Here is a 17,908-nt window from a genome sequence, read left to right on the forward strand (position 1 = left end):
CGGCGGCTGCGCGGGGCGGGGGGGGTGGTCAGGTGACTCCGGCGGCCGCCCAAGATGGCGCCCGGCCTGTGGAGCCTGGGGAGGAAGATTGACTCGTAACCAGGCAGCGGAGGGGCGCGCTGAGGCGGGGGCTGCCCGCGCCGGAGCTCCGCCGCCCGTGCCCGCGGCGGCCTGTGGCACATGCGCTCGCCGGGCAGGGCTATGGTTTTTCTGGGCTGCGCCTGAGGCTCTCGCTAAGGGCAGCAGCCTCCCCGGCCATGGCTCTGAGGGAGCTCAAAGTTTGTCTGCTGGGGGTGAGTGCTGCGCGGGGCGCGGCGGGCGGGCGGGCGGCTCCGCGGGGCCCGGCGGCGTCGGCAGGCGGGGAGGAGGCCGGCCCGCTCCGGCCCGCCGAGGGTCTCGCCTGAGAGGCGGCTCCCGGCGGTGGCAAACCGCGCCGAGCGCCCCGCCGGCTGCGCGGGGCCGGGCCCCCGGGGGCGGCCCGAGAGGCCTCCCCGCCGCCGCAGGAGGCCTCTGCGGCTGCGAGCATCGCTCCCGCTGTTCCTCTGCCCCCTTTTGTGAAGAAAAAGAGAGGAAGCCTGCGAATCCAGCGCGCTCGTCCCTCCCCTTGCGTGCTGCTGGGGGCTGGGAGTGCCTAAAAACGTCCGGGTCCCCCCCCCCCCCCCCGAGTTTGGTTTCACAGGCTTTAAACAGCATTTTTTAGGCTTTGAAAGTGCTCTAAAGGTAACAGGTAGTGGGAAGGGAAAGGGCACTTCAAGCAAACTGAAGTAGTTTCAAAAATCTGGGGGAAAAAACACGTACTGGCTTGATTTGGTCCGAGAACTTTGGAGAGCTTCTCTCTGAATAGGTCACATTTTTTCTGTCTCTATTTAAATCCTACATTGTTTAGAGCATGACAAGCAGGATTGTTTTCTGCTTTTAATGGCCACGTCGCCCTTCAGAGAGAAAATTATGTGTTTCTGTGCCTCTTCGTGTTATGAAAGTATTTGGGGTAACCAGTAGCTGCTGCTTGCTCCCCGTTGCCCGACCTGTGAAACCTCTTGTGATGTGAGAGGAGGAGAATAAGCACCTAAAAAAAAGATCCTTGAGCTCTAGACCCAGGAAACGCATCTACTTCTTAACGTTTGCTCTGTTTATTGAAAACTGCAAACACTGTAAACCACAGCACTGAGATGATACATTTCTGTGTAGCCTTTTTTTGAGAGGAGAATAACTTGGAAAGATAAACATGAGCATACGTGCTGTACCTGAATTTGTTATAATGTTCACCTTTCAAAAGGTGCAGGAAAATACATAAAATGAAACAAAACTTTATTTTCAGTGCAATATTTGGTAATTGTTTTTCCTTAAAACTTTTACAACTCTGGAGATGTAAAGTGTAAAGTTGGTCTTCAGCTATGTTAACTAAATCACCATTTAAAATGTCCAGGTGCTATGAAGAACTATTTCAGTGCTAATAGTATGCTATTTTACTCCTAAATATGTTTTCTATGTCTTGCATTTTGTTTTTACCATTGAGTTGGTGGCACGTGTATGTATGTGACCTGGTGTTAGATTTCTTTTGTACTGTCCTAAACCTTACATTTTTGCACTCCATTTTCTCCTCTACCATTTGTTTCCCCCAGAAAGTTGTATTTGAGACATGCTTCAGGTATGTCGCAGAAGAAACTTCAGGCCTTTCATTAAGCAGGGTGGGACAGCATTAGTCAGAGTTTGAAATGTGTGTGTCACACTTGCATAATTTAAGACAGTCAATTGGCTTGTAGGAATGGACTACCATATTCAGTTACTGTATATTTTACTAAATGTGGTAGAAGGTCTTTCCCTGCTTAAACATCTTTTGTTCAAATACACTTCGTAGCTTTGCAAAAAAGAAAAGCGCTTGAGTAATTCATAAGAGGCACGAGTGCAGTCTTTTAAAAACCTTTTTATAACAATTTGGTTTAATTTATCAGACAGAGCTTTGATTTTCCACTAAATTAATGTACTTGAAATATTTCAGAATCTCTAATTTCTCTGGGATTATCTACAGGAGCATGTTACCAATGTAGAGCATATCAGAAGATTTGAGGACAAAAGGAATAAACTGCTTATAGTAACTGTTGTCTCTTTCAACTGTTCCTTCTCAGGACACTGGTGTGGGCAAATCGAGCATTGTGTGGAGATTTGTAGAAGACAGCTTTGATCCCAACATCAATCCAACAATAGGGTAAGAAACAGAATAAACTAAACTTGACTTAGTCCAAATTATATGAACGTGTATTTGCTCCTCCTGGTAAGAGCACATGTGGATTCTCAATGTGCGACAGCTAAACGTGGTAATGAAGACAACTGCGGTTGTCTTAGCCTATAAACTACCTTAGGAAACCTAGGAGTATATTCTGTGCTTCTGCAGCTTCCATTTTCATGCAAGATCTTGACCCATTTTGTATTGCTAATCTTAGCCAACAAAATCCTATTAGGACTCCAGGGTTATGAATAAATTCTACTGTAGATCCTTCTGTTAAGGGAACAATATGCTTTTCTCATGCACTATTTTTTAATTTCATAATTTAATTACTATGAGATTGCTAATTTTTTTTTTTGTATTCAATTCTTAAGAAGGGCGGGGGGTAGAAATCTCCTAGGTTTTCAAAGGTAGCTAACATACTAATTTAGGTTGTGGTTCTCCTCATTAATTAGTTTTAACATTGTATATCTATATGTAATGCATATTCTCTTGAGTAACTAATGAAACTGTTAATGCAATCAGTCTCATAGCTAAGGGTATTTGAAGGATGTGCCTCAGAGGAGCAATATCATTGAGCTTAAATCTTAAAATGGAATGAACGGGCAAGGAGCAGTCCTTTGCTGTCCTCCTTGTTTGCTGCAGCTCTTAAGGGTTGCTTTGCTCAGAAAGAGGCAATTCTTTACTCATGGGAGAACAAGACTTCATGTCATCTGAGAGCTTGGTATCAAAGTAACTTCTGTCTCAGGTGCTTTTTTTAGTACAGTTTTGACTGAAAAGAGCCTGCTGATAAAGATCAGCTGTGTCTCATCCTTTCCTTTTGAAAAATGTGGTTTTCTTGACATCTCTCTCTCTCTCTCTCTCTCTCTCTCTCTCTCTCTCTCTCTCTCTCTCTCTCTCTCTGTCAAGTTGTGTGCATGCTGGTATTGAATTGCAAGATAATCCTGTAGGAATTATTCTTTTATTTTAATTTCCCTCTTAAAAGGTAGGCTTTAAGGTAGACTGCTAGATTGTTTTGTCAGATCTTCAAGGGTTAAACATTCTTAGTTATTGTCAGATTAGCTGCAATGGAAGTTCTTTTCTGAAGGAACACAAAACTGGTGTTGAGGATGGTAGCCACTTTGCTCTTTGCTTGAGTAGAGGAGCAGGCTCTTGTGAACATGGTTTAGGTTATGCAGAAAGTTACTACTGCCTGCAGTGATGCTGACTGCAAGCAGAATTCCTTGTTCAGGTAGACACTGCCCAGTTGTATTTCTTACTTGTTGTGTTAACTGAGAAGTTTGAGAACTTGGTCATCTGTCCTCTCTCAAGCATCCAGATACTGAAAAAAGAAAAAAACTGTGTGCTATTTTGGGGGCAGTTGTGTTCAAAACTGTTGAATAGCTAGCTAATTTGGGCATTACTCCCAGTGGCCCAAAGTTTGTTATTATGTTCATGCATGCAGCTCCTGTCAAAAAAGAAAATTAGTCTGCTTAACCCGTAGGTGACTGGCTATGATGAGATGGATCTTGTAAAAGTGAAGAACATCTATTTGTTTGGTTAGGATGCTCTGTTCTATATTTAGATGCGTGTCACCACCCATCTAGACTATCTAGATTAAATCTTAGAGTAACCTAGTACAGAATTTGCATTATGTATCCATAAATGACCTGCATTTAGAATACTGTGCTTAATGGCTTAGGCTTTGCATATTGGCAAGATCATCCAAAGTTGCAGAGTGAAGACCATCCATGATGCTTCTGTCTGTGCAAATTAAAATTTTCTATAATCGGGGCAAAACTTGGGATAGTTTTTTCTTTTCAGGAGAGAGGCTGAGACTTTTTTCTTTTTTTGTCTTGTAGTTTTCTGTTTGGTTTTTTTGTTGTTGTTGCTAATATAGCAACCTATATATTTGTTGGAGGCAGGAACTCAAAGAGATTGCATGCACACTTCTACCCATGGGAAGGGAATGAGGGACGATGAATATCTGGCAAATATTATGTGACAATTTAGAGCACTGTTCGAAGGTGTTAGCTACTGTGGTAATGAGGTTAATCTGCAGAGTAGAATTTGTCCTCATGGATTCAATGGCAGTATTGGGATTAGAGCGACTAATTCGGTTTCTTGATGTGACATAGCTAAGAGATGCAGATTTTTAGTCTATCTTAACAAAAATGATTAAATGGTCTGAGGACTTGGTATTTTAGTAGTTTGTTAATAGTAGTATGAATGGATCAAAACTTGTCCAAATACTGTGACTGTGTGAAGCTCCAATAAGCTGCTGGCACAAAGTGTTAAGCAAATTCATTTTGAAACTTTTCTAGACTCTGTTTTTATTTCCTGTTCAAGACCAGGAGGTGGAAGGAACACAGTGGTGACCAGAGAAGGTAGTTGGAAGTGTGCTTGGAAAGCGTTTTAGGAAAGCTTTTTATGAAACTAGAGCTCAACATTTCTGTGTTTACTCATGGGTCTTCGAGTGTAAGAGAATTTAAGTTATGAGCTTGTTTCCTGTCCTGTTTGTGCTCCTCTTGGAATATCAGAGTAATCGCACTTTGTTGTCATGACTGTTCATGATAAATTCATGATTCAAATTCACTGCGTGAGCAGCTATAGAAAGCCTATTAGAATTCTTGTGCTCTCAAGATGCTGAGGATGTTTCTACTTTTTCTGACCAGTAGATGTGTCCAGATGTTATAGATTCTTCCCCAGTCTTTCATTATATCCTTGAAAAGAAACTTTGAATGAGGATAAAATTACTTTCAGGTTTATCTTCTTCAAGTCAGTACAGTGCTTGCTTTGCTCGGAGAAGCAGCTAGGAAATTTATTAGAGTTACTGCAGGCTTTCATAGTGGAAGAAGTCAAGCATAGTTACATTTTGGAGGCTTCCATTGACACAAAGTGGTTTTTCTTCTTTTTTTTTTTTTTATTATTGGCATCTGTCACAATAAAAACTTCAAATTCTCAAAGAATTTTGAAGCAGACATTAATCTCTATTCACAACTACCATTTGGGATGTTTGTGAATTGGAGCAACAAAACTGCTCAATTGAAATTGGCTATAGAAGAATGTTTTGGTTTATGGAACCAAATAAAATAAGAAGTTTTCAGTGAGAATTTATGATTTGGGAAACTGTTTCAATATTGGCCAAAAAATTCAGAATTGGTGCACAGCATTCAGTCTTAAGGAAATGGAAGTCCTTGCTGCACTCCTTAAACTTTATTTTCCCTTACCCGTTGTTAAAATGCATCGGTTAACTGTGTTTAAATGCGTTGTAGTTAGACTTAATCTCTTCATAGTTAGACTTCTTTCTCTCTTCACTGCAACCTTTTATTTGGTTTCTTAAAAGTTTTGCACAATGATGCACTTCTGAGCAGACCATCTGAGTTTAAGGAGTGTGTGGTGGGGTTACCTCTTGACAGCAGAAAGCTTTGTATAATTGTTCCTCTTATTTATTTTAAATACAGATAGCTGTCTTGTGCTCCTGTAAGATTGAAGCATGTCAAAAGACTCCAGTTATTAACTACTGTATGAAGCTACCTAGAGACCACCTCCGGAATCCTATCAAATTGAATGTTCAAAACCTGTTCAAAACCAACAGTAGACCAAGTTTGTGAATCTGCAGTGTTTTCAAGGGACAGAAATTAAGCATACAAAAGCTCTGTAAGATCATAATGTATGATCTCATACGCTTAAAAAAAGTTATGACATCTAGAGTTCCTAGTCTACAAGAATCTGAGTTCAGTGTGTGGCTTTTCTAGTGAAAACAGGTACCTACAGGGCACAGATGAAGCAAAATAATCTCTCTTCTAAAAGATTAGGTCTCTGAATTCCTGTTCTTGTGGGAAATATACGGATTCATGTAAAGCAGACTAAGTAAAGCATGGAAGAGCTTTATTATGCTGTAGTACATTTAGACATTTTGCAGACTGGAGCACAGGAAGAGAATTTTAATTTTGGTTTGCCTTCTGGAAGTGCAAGAGCCCCTGCAGATTCACTGTGTAATGACGGATGAGACTTAAACAGAGTGGACACAACAAGCAAGTTATTCATTATTGATTTCTGTGTCCTCTTAACACCTACAAAATTAGATAGGAATCTCCGTTGCTTTATTCCCAAAGTGAAATGATCGGTGTTTATCTGAATGCTAGTACAGAGATCTAGAAAAAGCTGATACAAAGGGGGAAAGCTTTTTATGTGATACTTCCTTCAGAATGTTTCCTGTATACGTTTAGGTGAATTGCTGTGGTTATTCTTCGATTTAGGAAGGAAGGTGTGAAGAAGGCTGACCACCTGTTAGCTTCTGACCATACAAGCTTCCTTTTCATCAAAAGCTAAGGAAGAATAAACGCTGTGAATTAGCATTCTTGTTCCTTCTTTTTTGCTAGTTGAATTTCATCTGCCAAATAGAGCCCTTTGCCCCATATTAATTTCAGCCTTTACATATGAAAATCTTGATCAACTTTATGTGTAGGAAAGTACTTCACTTTTTTGAAATATAAACCTTATTAAAAGTTTATGGTAATAATACTCTAAGACGACATTTACATATATATAATTTTTTTTCAGAGCCTCATTTATGACCAAGACTGTACAGTATCAAAATGAGTTGCATAAATTCCTAATCTGGGATACAGCTGGACAGGAGCGGGTAAGTAGAGTCAATTTCTCTGATCGCATCTGTGGTAATAGTTTTGGCTGGGATTAGGGGGAAGGGTCATTTCCCCCCCCCCCCCCCCCGCCTTCCCTGAAGTCATAATGTGGTCTAGGTTTCTCTCAAGATAGGGGTGATATCAGTAACGAAAAACACAAATTAATTCATATCATGGTTAAAGAGCAAAGTTAAGGATAGTTCCCTAAAAAGAGAGGCTTATAAAACAAAAGATTAGTATTAGATTTACTGAAAAGGAGTGGCGCTGCAAAAGATAATAATTAGAAAATAAAATAGCAGTAGCTGTCTTTGGCAGCATTTCTAGTTGGGTTTTAAATGGTTAGCTACAGTATTTGCAGCCAGTGAAACTGTTAACGTATGAGAATCACAGCAAAATTAATGATCTTGTTTCATTGTACAAATAAGGCCACAATTCTGAAAAAGTATACAACTATAGAAGGCTACTAGCTTGACATGTTGTGTTACTTTCAGTGTTAGGACTATTGGTGTGAGTAATGTTATACAGATGTTTGTAGGAGGTGGGCTTAGGTGTTCAAAAGTTACATTTCAGGCAGTGTTATGAGTGATAATAGTAAGATCAGTTATTTTGTAAAATCATTTTACTTATCAATCTAATAATGTTAGAAACTGTGTCAAGAAGTCTACTTTGAAATTTGAATCTTAACCTACTAGTCTCTCTTTTTTTCCTCTCTCTCTTAATTGGGCTTTGAGCTCTGCAATATGTGCAGTTCTAAGGGGAGGCAACAAAAGCATTTGAGAAAATGAAGTTAAGTGAAGTTACACTTAATTAGTCTGCATGATTTTAAACTAGAATTTAAAAGGAAAACTTTTCTTGCTGACTTCCTTGCTTATGACTACTGGCAACATTGATGGAAATCATAGTAGTTGTATCAACTGCTTGTTGTGTTGTTGCAGTTCAAGTTCTTGACTGTTAATTACTGGCAACTCATGATTACTCATGGCAACTTTATTCAGAATGTGAGTTAACTGTGACGAAGATGGACACCTGAGATGTGCCTGTGGAAAGTCAGTTCAGTCAGGCTGGGTTGTTACTCTAGGGTACAAACTAGCAAATGGAGCTGTACTGTTTTTTGCACTGGTTTGAGAAGCAATATGCCTCTCAGTGTTGTAAAGCCCAAGCTTAAGAAAACATCTTTTAAGAACTCGGTTATCCCTGTGCAGTCACTTGACCTTTCAGAGTCCTGATGGAGCTTTTACTAGCTTTTTAGCTTGATAACAGCCTTGATGGCTCTAAAGCCACCCAAGTATATCTATATTGCATTTCAGTGCTCTAGATCTTGCATGATGATGTATTTCCTCCTAGCAGTGCCATATAAAGCCAACTTATGTTGTCAGTGATGTGTCCTGTAGCGTGCAAGTTGTCAGAACTACTGCAATCCTTCCATTACCAGAAGTCAGCACCTGCAGTAGTTTGTCTTCACTGAGCATCCTGGCCTTTCTGAAATGTTAATGCTGGAATGTGAGTCTTCTGATGGGCAGAGTATGACTTTTGAGAGACTGGTACTCTTGAGCAGAAAGCTTTATAAATGTGCCTGCAGCAACTTGGCAGGAAACGTGCATTATGTATTATCATTGCATCCTGTTCATTTTAACTGTGTTTGCAAACACTGGGAGAATGCCCTGGTCTGGATTCGGCATGCTACAATATGGGGAAGCATATCTGTAAAAGAGTAGCAATTGATGTCACAACATGTGAAATAGATATTTCGTCTCTTTCTGGTTTTAGAGTTGGAGTGACACCTCTTTAATTTTCTTCCATTCAAGTTTCATGATATTTTTGTTGAGATTGAAAAAAGAAAGATGTCTTACCCAGCCTCTGACTTGAGAGCTGTGGTATCTCTGAAGCTTATGCTCCACACTTGGGAGAGGAGTCACTGGGAGGCCCAAGTACATTCAAGGAAACCAGTGAAATGAGACCAGGAATTTTTACTTTGAAATAATGCCAGGATCATCTTAGCTGATTCTTTCTCCAAAACTTTATAAAAACAGCCCTATCGCTTACTGCTAGTCACAATTGATCTATGTACCTGCCTTGTGCTGAAATCTGCGGCAAAGTGTTCTGGACATGGAACCCTTTCCACAATTCATTGTCAGGTGTGTTGCATCTGTGGTGATCTGGAGTACCAAAAATACCCAAACTCTTCTCGGCACTAAAATTCCTCTGCTGAGCTATGATACATAATGCACAAAATTCCCAATCCTGGCTTTATTTTGGGTAGCCTTTGCCGTTTCCTACTTACAAAGCCCATCAGCAAATAGTTCTACAAATACTGGGCAATCTTCTATTATTTGGAACAGCTTTAGGACAGGTCACTTCTCCACATGCATGTGCTTTATTTGTTCTGTCATTTCTTTTTCACTGACTAAAAGTGGTAGAAAGCTACTTTTAGCAATTAGGATTTTCCCCTTCTTACCTAACAATCATGAGAGTTTGTCAGAATAATTATATTACATCTTGTTAAAAATTTTATCAAAACACAAGTCAGAGGCTGGAGGGCAAGTTGAAGTCTTTGAAGAGACAGCAAAAAGGAAAATTCACTGTTCCTGGTAACATCTGTTTTGTTAATATATATTATCTGCTGACTGTTCTTAGGTGGAAAAAAGTACCTAAGGGTTAGCAGGCAGGAAATGAGAGTAATACAAAATCAGCAAGTGAAGGTTGGTTTTTTCCCAATGCAAATAGTCAAATAATCAAAAAGCCAGGTTGCAACCAATCCAAGTGGTGGTTTTTCAAATATGTTTCCCTTTACATTTTAGTACTTATGGGGAGGACAGGGATTATGCCCCAACATGAACTGAATGCCTGCCCATGTTTCCCTTTCCCACTATTAAATATCTTTTATATTCTGAACTTTGTGTTCAAAATCCTGTTTTCAAAACAGAATTTGAGAGCCAAATGTAGAAGGTCTGGAATTCTGCTTTATAGTAAGATTTTTAGGATTTATAATATTGCTCTCAGCTGAACTTTATTAAGCAAAAGGAAATTGGTGTTTTATTAGAACCAAATAAGCCTTTATGAAAAGCTAAGTTCTATTCATGATATTTACCCTGACTGAGTAGTAAGATGCACAAAAGGTCTAAGTCACATATATCAAAAAAGCACGTGCAACTTGTTCGGTGTCTCCACTGAGACTTTTGATTGCTACATTAGTTTTCTGGTCCTTTTTAAATTAGGAGAATGTCACACCGAATTTCTAAGAATGTCTGATAGATATTTTTGGGGCAACTTTAATCATGTACTGTGTCACTGTGGTTGGGTTTTCTTGTTTTTATTTGCCTGGATTCGTGCGAAGTTACAGGCCTGGTTTATACACTGTAAGCTCATTACTAACCAAATATACCTGCTGTAGATGCAGGTCTGAAGATTACGGTAACTTTACTGTAAGTCTTTGATTATCCCCTGTCTTCCTTAAAGCTTTAATTGCAGTGGGTCACATAAGTGTAGGTTTTTGCAGGTTTTAGTTTTAAGCATGCTTCTAATTCTTGAGTTTGGAGGAAAACTTAAACAAAATCCCTAAAGCCAGAAGTTAGATTAAGAAGAAACCAGCATATCTAACATTTAAATTTAAACTAGGTCACTTATCCATTTTTCAGTAGGGTTAGAGGTTGACATTGACTTGTAGACTTTTCAGATCAGTAGTAATATATGCTAGTTTTCTTTAAATTTCTTTTTGTCCAAAAACACCAGCATCCCAAAAAGCAAGAAGCAAGTTCAGTTTTGACATCTTTCCCCTTGCTTAGTGTTTAAAATTATGCATATATCCCATGGGTTTATGTCTATATATAACCTGCTAACCTGCAGCCTTTTAAATGACATTTTATTTTAGTCAAAGTAATTTTTTTTTTTTTTAAGGTAGATGTGCTGCTCATCCCAAAGGTATTTGTTCAGTGGCCTTTGAAAAAAAAATACTTTCCTGGAAGTTTGTGCACTCTAATGCACAGCCTCTCTGTAATTGTAAATATAAATTTTCCACTAACGTGAACTTTAAAGCTAGTTTTCTTTAATATTAAATCATGGAAGTCAGTGAAAGGTCGGAATCATAATATATAGTCTCTCTTTCTTCCAGTTCCGTGCTTTAGCCCCAATGTACTACAGAGGATCAGCTGCAGCCATTATAGTTTATGACATCACGAAAGAGGTACGAAAGTGGATTTTGATCTGGCAATACAAATTCTGCTTTATGTGTCTGCTGGACCAGGCCTAATTTCTTCTGCTTTTTTTCCACCAGGAAACATTCTCAACATTAAAGAACTGGGTGAAAGAACTTCGACAACATGGACCTCCAAACATTGTTGTAGCTATTGCAGGAAATAAGTGTGATCTTAATGATGTAAGGTAAATAATTGCTGACAGTTCAATGCAGGTTTCGCTTCAGAAGATAAGCTCATAGTGCTAAATGTTTTTAGACTTCAGAAGGAGCAGGGATTTGTCAGATACTGAAAGGTATAGAGCAGTTTAAGCTGTTTTACATTAACATTGTAGTTTCACAAGAGGTTTAGGCTTGTTCTGCTGACGGATGATTTGTTTATTTTGCCCTTGGTCTTTCTTGCCCACTTCCTCCCCTGTGCTGGCATGAGTATACATATGACTCGGCAGTAAATCAGGATGTAAAGCAGATCCAAACCAACCCATTTAAAAATAGAAAAACGGATCCATTTATCTTGCTCACAATTTGAACACTTGCTGGTATGACAGAGGTGGGGTAGCAGGGGTAGGAATGAGCAGCTTACAAGCAGGCAGGAGCACCTTTTCTGATGGCAGACCGAAGTTACGCAAGCTTAAACGGCCTGTGAAACTACAGTGTAATGAAAGCCGTTTACCTCATTTTATAGGACATACCCTTGTCAGTCCGTAGCACTTCATTTTGTTAGGAAAAACATCAAACCTGTTGGAAAGCCTTGTGTAGGTTTTGCTGACTTGCTTGTTCAGGTGCCTTCTCCCCTGCTTAAATACTGTGGTGGAATTGGCTGTGGTTAAAATGGTTGTAGGGAGTGGGAAAAGTTCTTGGGAAGAAACTTTACGGACAGCGAAACTTTCAAGAAGGCATGCATTAAAAACACCCCCCCCCCCCTTTTTTTTATTGATGCCCTGATTAAATAAGCCAGAATTCAGAAAGGAGGTGTGTGCAAACCTCATGTAGCATGTGGACTCTTGTTTTCAGACTTCATTGAAAAAGGTACCAGAGCTGGAGTCTCAAAGGAAACAGATGGTTATGTGTTTAAACAGCCACTGCACAGTCAATTCTTAGTCTAGTTCTACAAATCCTTAATACATGTTATCTAGTGAGTTCTGATAACTTTGTCAGAAATGGCATGTGTCTCAAACTGAATTAGTATAACATTACTTAGAAGAGAAATCTAAGATATGCAGTATTAAGTCTCACACTTGCACTTACTTCTTGAAGCTCAGAAAGCAATGATGTTTGTGATTTATGATGCCCTTCAAGCTAATGAGCAAGATGCTTTGTACTTCAGTCAGATGCATATTTGTCACTGATCCAAAATCTGTGCTTTTGCATGTCTTGTTAAGCTAAGTTCCTTGTTACTGAAAGCAGCATATATATTCTAGAAATTACATATAATGTGACATAGGATATATTTCAGTGCCCTTCTCACCTGTTGGTGTCTGGGTTTTTTCCTGTTGTTTAAGGAAATGTACCAATCATTATCAACTTGTTTATCTAGAGGGGGCCAATTTTTTTTTCACTTCTTGGCTCTATTGTGTGTGCAGTCTGAATATGTTTATAATTATATTTTCATATTGCTGTACAGTAAATGCTATGCAAATGATCTGTGTAATATTGTGAGACACCTGATTTTGTAAGCAGTTGTAGGAAATCCACTGCATTAGATGAATGGTGGAAGTAACACTTCGGGGTCTTTCAACAGATTTAACACACTTCTTGTGTGTATGAGGAATAAAGCAACCCTCTAATGACTGATTGCAGACACTAGCACTCAAGGAAAAACTCCACCGTAATGTTTTCAGATGGATTAAGGCCTTGTTTAGTTTGTTATGATTGTGCTTCAATGATGCCCCTTCCTGAGGGCGGGCAGAGAGCCAAGCAATAATGTCATAAGTAAAGGATGAGCATCAACCTCAGGATGAGGGAGCAGTGTGATGCCAAACAGGTAATACAGAATTGTCATTTAATGAGCCACTTAGGGCTAATCTATCCTTTAACTTGGATAATGTTTTTTCTGTATTCATTTTTTCTTCTTTCTGTTTTTTCAGAGAAGTCATGGAAAAAGATGCTAAAGACTATGCAGATTCCATCCATGCAATATTTGTAGAGACAAGTGCAAAAAATGCAATAAACATTAATGAACTCTTTATAGAAATTAGTAAGTATTCAAACAGTTGACATCTTTTCTTCTGAAAGAAGTTCAAGCAGAAATGTATTTACTGTGGGTTTTTTGTGCTATTTAGGCAAGAATATACTGACTTGAATTCATTACAACCAGTTATGAATTCAATATTGCAAAATAGGCTGTCTTGATTTTTGGTCATCCAATGACCTCTTAAGGTTTCTTCAAGGAATTTTAAGCCCACTGTGGTGCCGCTGGATAAATAAGAAGGGCACTGATGGCAGAAGCCATTGTCGTCTTACTATATCTGTTATTGACTGTTTCAATTAGTACTTCCAAGGTTACGGAAGGGTAAGGAAAGGAAACTGGGGAAGATCGAAACCTTATGCATCTGAGAAAAGGAATTAAATTCTCGTCCCTAGTGTTTGTACTTGGTTTAGGGCAATGCATTTTTTTCAAAAACATAATTCAAAAATGCAAGCTTATTCTCTGGGAAATAGTAGCTATGGTATGTTGATTTTTCTACTAGGTTTTGGGTTGTGTGTGGTTTTTTTTTTTTATGCCCTTTTTTTTTTTTAATTAAATTGCAAATCTTTTCTGCCTCATTCATAGAGGTGGAAAAAAATCTCGTTTTGAATGAATGAAAAGCAGGCAGTATTCCAAAGTCAATTCCATACAATATTATTTGTAGGGTATGTTTTAGGCAACAGTACCAATGTGCAGATGTCAACTTGATTCTAAAAACAAGACAAACAGCAATCCATATGTGTGTGTATGTATATATATATGCGCTACATCTGCTTAACTTTGAATAGCTCTGCAAAGATTTGACTAAAAGAAAAAACAGAGTCCTTGTGAACAGCTGAGTTTGTTGAAACTGACGTAAAAAGTATATGCTGTAGCTTAGCGTTCTGATTTATTGACTTAATAGTTGCTCTAAGCAACTCTAAAATTGATCTTGATTAAAGTGAAAAAAAGCCCTAAAGCCTTATATTCCTTTCAGAAAAGAATAGTCAACCAGGAATAGTCAATTTGAGGGACTGATCAGATGACCAAAGCAGCTATCCTTACAAGTTTGTACCCTTGTGGTAACCCTGATGCAGGGGATGTGCTGTGGAAATACAGAATGAGATTACAACTCCGAATGAAGAGAGTCTAGGTGGTATAGCATCCTGCAGAGTATATTCTCTGGGGGCTTCTATGGCTTAGGTTTCCCAAGATTAACCTGAAGTTTACATTTCAGGTGCAAAATTAGCTTGAAACCACCTTAACTCCTGCTCCCCTGGAACTGTATCTATTAAAGACATAGTACAGACTGTTAACTGTTATTCTTCTGTTATGCAGGAATGTCATCATTAATGACATATGATTTATCAAATACACGTTTTTGTATACAAAACAGATATTGAATGCCTAGAATTTGTTTCATGCATAATGCTTGCTATGAATGTTTTTTTTCTACCTCCTTGTAGGTCGTAGAATTCCATCAACTGACACCAACCCCCCATCTAGTGGTAAGGGCTTCAAACTTAGAAGACAGCCATCGGTGACAAAGCGCAGCTGCTGTTGACTGATCCCTTAGAAAATCAGACTTGTTTATACAGTAGGTGGTCTTGGAAGTTAATAGTTCACGTTGGGTTTATATTATCAGTCTTAGATCTTTATCTGCTGGTGTTCATACACCCAAGGTCCCACAAAAATGGACCAGTTCATCTGACATCTGTATGCTAGCAGAAAAGACCGCAATCATAATGTCAGCCTGTTTACTTACAAAATGTGTAGTATCTCTTGTATTCAAAGGGAATCCATCATCACTCTTTTGGCCTTGCTTGAAAGGAAGGTGACTATATGGATGGTAAAACTGAAATGTTTAATAGTTTTGTAATCAAGATTTTATGTTTTTTGTAAAAAGGGAAATGAGCACTTTTGTTGGACTTGGGGGTGGGAGGAATCTGTTGAAATTTGAAAGTTAGTCAGATGGCATTTCTTCCTTTTCTTCAGTGAGCCTTATTTTAAAGGAAATTGTAGCTAATCCAAAGTATAATGGGACAGTTGGTTTGAGGTGGCTACAAAATGAGCAACTGAAGACAGATAACAAGCAAATCAGTCCATCCAGTCCCCAAATCCCATTTGCACTTTTTATTTAAAGATATTATGCGGGGCAGGGGGAGCACAAGCAACAGCTTTTAAACCATGGACAATCTTTTTTCACATGCTGACTGTAATCACTTTAAGGCAAACTGATATGCTTATAGGCATCTTTCTGTTTTTACAAACTTTTTTAATATTAAGATCTTCATAGAAGAAAACCTAACCGTAGTTCTGACTAAATTAAGTGGTTACTGACTAAAAACAGATGCTGTCAATAGTTCTGGTAGGGTTTAAAAGGTTTGGGGGAAAGCTTTTAACTGCTTGGCATGTGTAAAGTGTTCATATTATATTTATGAGACCAATGTTTAAAATATAAATTATATAAAAACAGTAAAATAATGCAGTTATATCCATTCCTTCCATTCCACACCTATGGATAAATTTCTGAGAATCGCCACTTTTTTTTTCCCTTCCTCCTCTCTCCTGCATATTAGGTCCTGTCTCTGTCAGTGACTTCACCCAGAGGCAGGCTGAAATTCATTCTTTAGATCACATTTGAAAGGGCCAATAGAAGCTACTGTTGGTGCAGTGAGGTTTGTCTGAGCAAGTATTCATCTGTGGTGCACCCAGTCTTTCCTGTTTTGGGTGCAAAAATACAAATAGGAACTAAACTGAAGTTGTATGGTAGTGTAGATCATTACCTGTTGATTCCTAGGCTTTTTCATCTGAGATATTTTTTTCTTTTTTTAGCAAATCAGCCTTTAGCTTATATTGTGCTGTTTTTAGTACGCTTTCAATTAAACTATAGATTGACCATACCCTACTGTGCTATTTTATTTATTTTTATTTTTTTCCCTACCAGCACTAGTGAGGAATTTCATACTTTCAAAGAAAGAGCTTACTAAGCTCAAGTATATACTAAAGCATACTTTCTAGCTTTAGTATCACAATGAACTCATGTTGATGATGCTTGTTCTGTGTTTGTGGTTTGGCTTTCTATCATCTCAAGTATTTTCTCTGAAGGAAGTGTCAAAGATTGAAAGAACTTCTACTTCAGACTAGTTTGTATTATTCAAAATTCTCATAGAGCTATTCTGGAGCAAAACAGTTAAACCATTACAGTGAGAGATTTTGAATAGAACAGTACATTTTAATAGAATTTAGTGACTACATTTTTCACTATGCCCTTTACTTACCGCTGCATAGTCAAGTATGCCCTTTCTTTGCCACAGTTGTACAGGCTTCATACATATAGAATGCCTAAGAAGTATATTTTCATCAAACAAAGGCTGTTTGAAGCCCCTTTGGAAATGCTGGGCCTTAACAAAGCATCTCATAGTAGAGACAAATCTATGTTCGGTATTCAGGCTGTTGTATAATATTTTTGTGTGTAATTCAAACCAAATAACTTATGAACAGAAAATTTTGGTACTTTTACAAAATATTTAATGGAAGTATAACTAATAAACAGAATAAGCTTGTTCTTGGGCCTATCATTTTTAACTTTAAAAATGTAGGTTAACAATTGAATGCATAATATTCACAGTTATTTGAGCAACTTGCACAGTGGCAGTCATGAAAATCTCTAATTTCTTTGAAAAAATCCCCCTTCCTCTTCCTGGCAAACTTAAAAAAAAAAAAAAAAAAAAAAAAAAAAAAAGCGTGGTCATCTACTTACTAAACCAGGTTTAAAAAACATTTTTGAAGCGAGTTTAAAATAAATCTCAGATATTGTACTCCTGGGACGCTTCTGTGTTGTAAACAGAATTTCTTTCAAAATAACAGAAGATTATTTTGGAGTGGTGATTTGTATACACTTGACAGCATCAGATCATACCACAATCACTTCATAATCCTGTGCCATCACTACGGATCTCTAACTCCTTTCTGTAACTTCCAAGTTACTGCATCTTGTTTGGACAAGTTTATAAAAAGAGATTCTGTATGTAGTTACAGTTGGTTCTCTACAACTACTATGACCTTGCTAACACTTAACTTTCAGTGGTTATGTTTTGTCATGTTTTTCTCTAGCAAGCCATTGGTGTTCACAATGCTTCAGAAGTCTATTCTGTACCCCAAAACTGGGTGCTTTAGTGTCTTAACTATGATACAGAAAATACTGTGTTTAATGGAGTTTGTTAGTAATAAATCTGGAGATTTTCTTGAACTTGGAAATACCATAGTAGGAGAAGGAAAGTCTGGTATCAGAAATATTTTTCATGCAGATTAGCAGAATAAGGAATTTCAAACTCTCTCTCTAAATTATCATTGTTGTCTACTAGCATGGGATAAAAATGGACTTTAAGTCTGCTTTCCAGTGAGAGAATAATTGGTTTAATAGTATTTGTTCAATCTTTATTGACTCAAGAAGAAAATCTTTGATGCTAGGCTGGACTGAGAGCCAAGCTAGTACAGAGATCCTGATCTCTTAGCAAATCATGGAATGGTTGAGGTTGGAAGGGACCTCTGGAGATCATCTAGTCCAACCCCCCCTACTCAAGCAGGGTCACCTAGAGCAGGTTGCCCAGGATTGTGTCCAGATGGCTTTAAATATCTCCAAGGAAGGAGAATCCACAACTCCTCTGGGCAACCTGTGCCAGTGCTCTTTATAAGCA

At 38.4% G+C, this 17,908-nt stretch overlaps 1 protein-coding gene across 1 annotated transcript; it reads left to right on the forward strand.

The window, feature by feature from the left end:
- The first annotated feature begins 2 nt into the window (after positions 1-2).
- On the forward strand, positions 3-16,776 carry RAB22A (RAB22A, member RAS oncogene family). Its single transcript, XM_026116649.2, has 7 exons — positions 3-293; positions 2,127-2,206; positions 6,770-6,851; positions 10,961-11,032; positions 11,123-11,229; positions 13,129-13,238; positions 14,675-16,776. The coding sequence occupies exons 1-7, from the start codon at positions 258-260 to the stop codon at positions 14,770-14,772; spliced, it is 585 nt and encodes a 194-aa protein (XP_025972434.1). The 5' UTR covers positions 3-257; the 3' UTR covers positions 14,773-16,776.
- Positions 16,777-17,908: the final 1,132 nt, after the last annotated feature.

The sequence above is a fragment of the Dromaius novaehollandiae genome, chromosome 16 (assembly GCF_036370855.1).
Source record: "Dromaius novaehollandiae isolate bDroNov1 chromosome 16, bDroNov1.hap1, whole genome shotgun sequence".
In the NCBI taxonomy this organism is placed as follows: Eukaryota; Metazoa; Chordata; class Aves; order Casuariiformes; family Dromaiidae; genus Dromaius; species Dromaius novaehollandiae.

Bases quoted from the DNA above. Each gene is read 5' to 3' on its own strand.
- RAB22A (XM_026116649.2), top strand. From the start codon at position 258: ATGGCTCTGAGGGAGCTCAAAGTTTGTCTGCTGGGG. The intron at 2,207-6,769 runs GTAAGAAACAGA...ATTTTTTTTCAG, and splicing joins AACATCAATCCAACAATAGG to AGCCTCATTTATGACCAAGA. The intron at 11,033-11,122 runs GTACGAAAGTGG...TTTTTCCACCAG, and splicing joins TTTATGACATCACGAAAGAG to GAAACATTCTCAACATTAAA.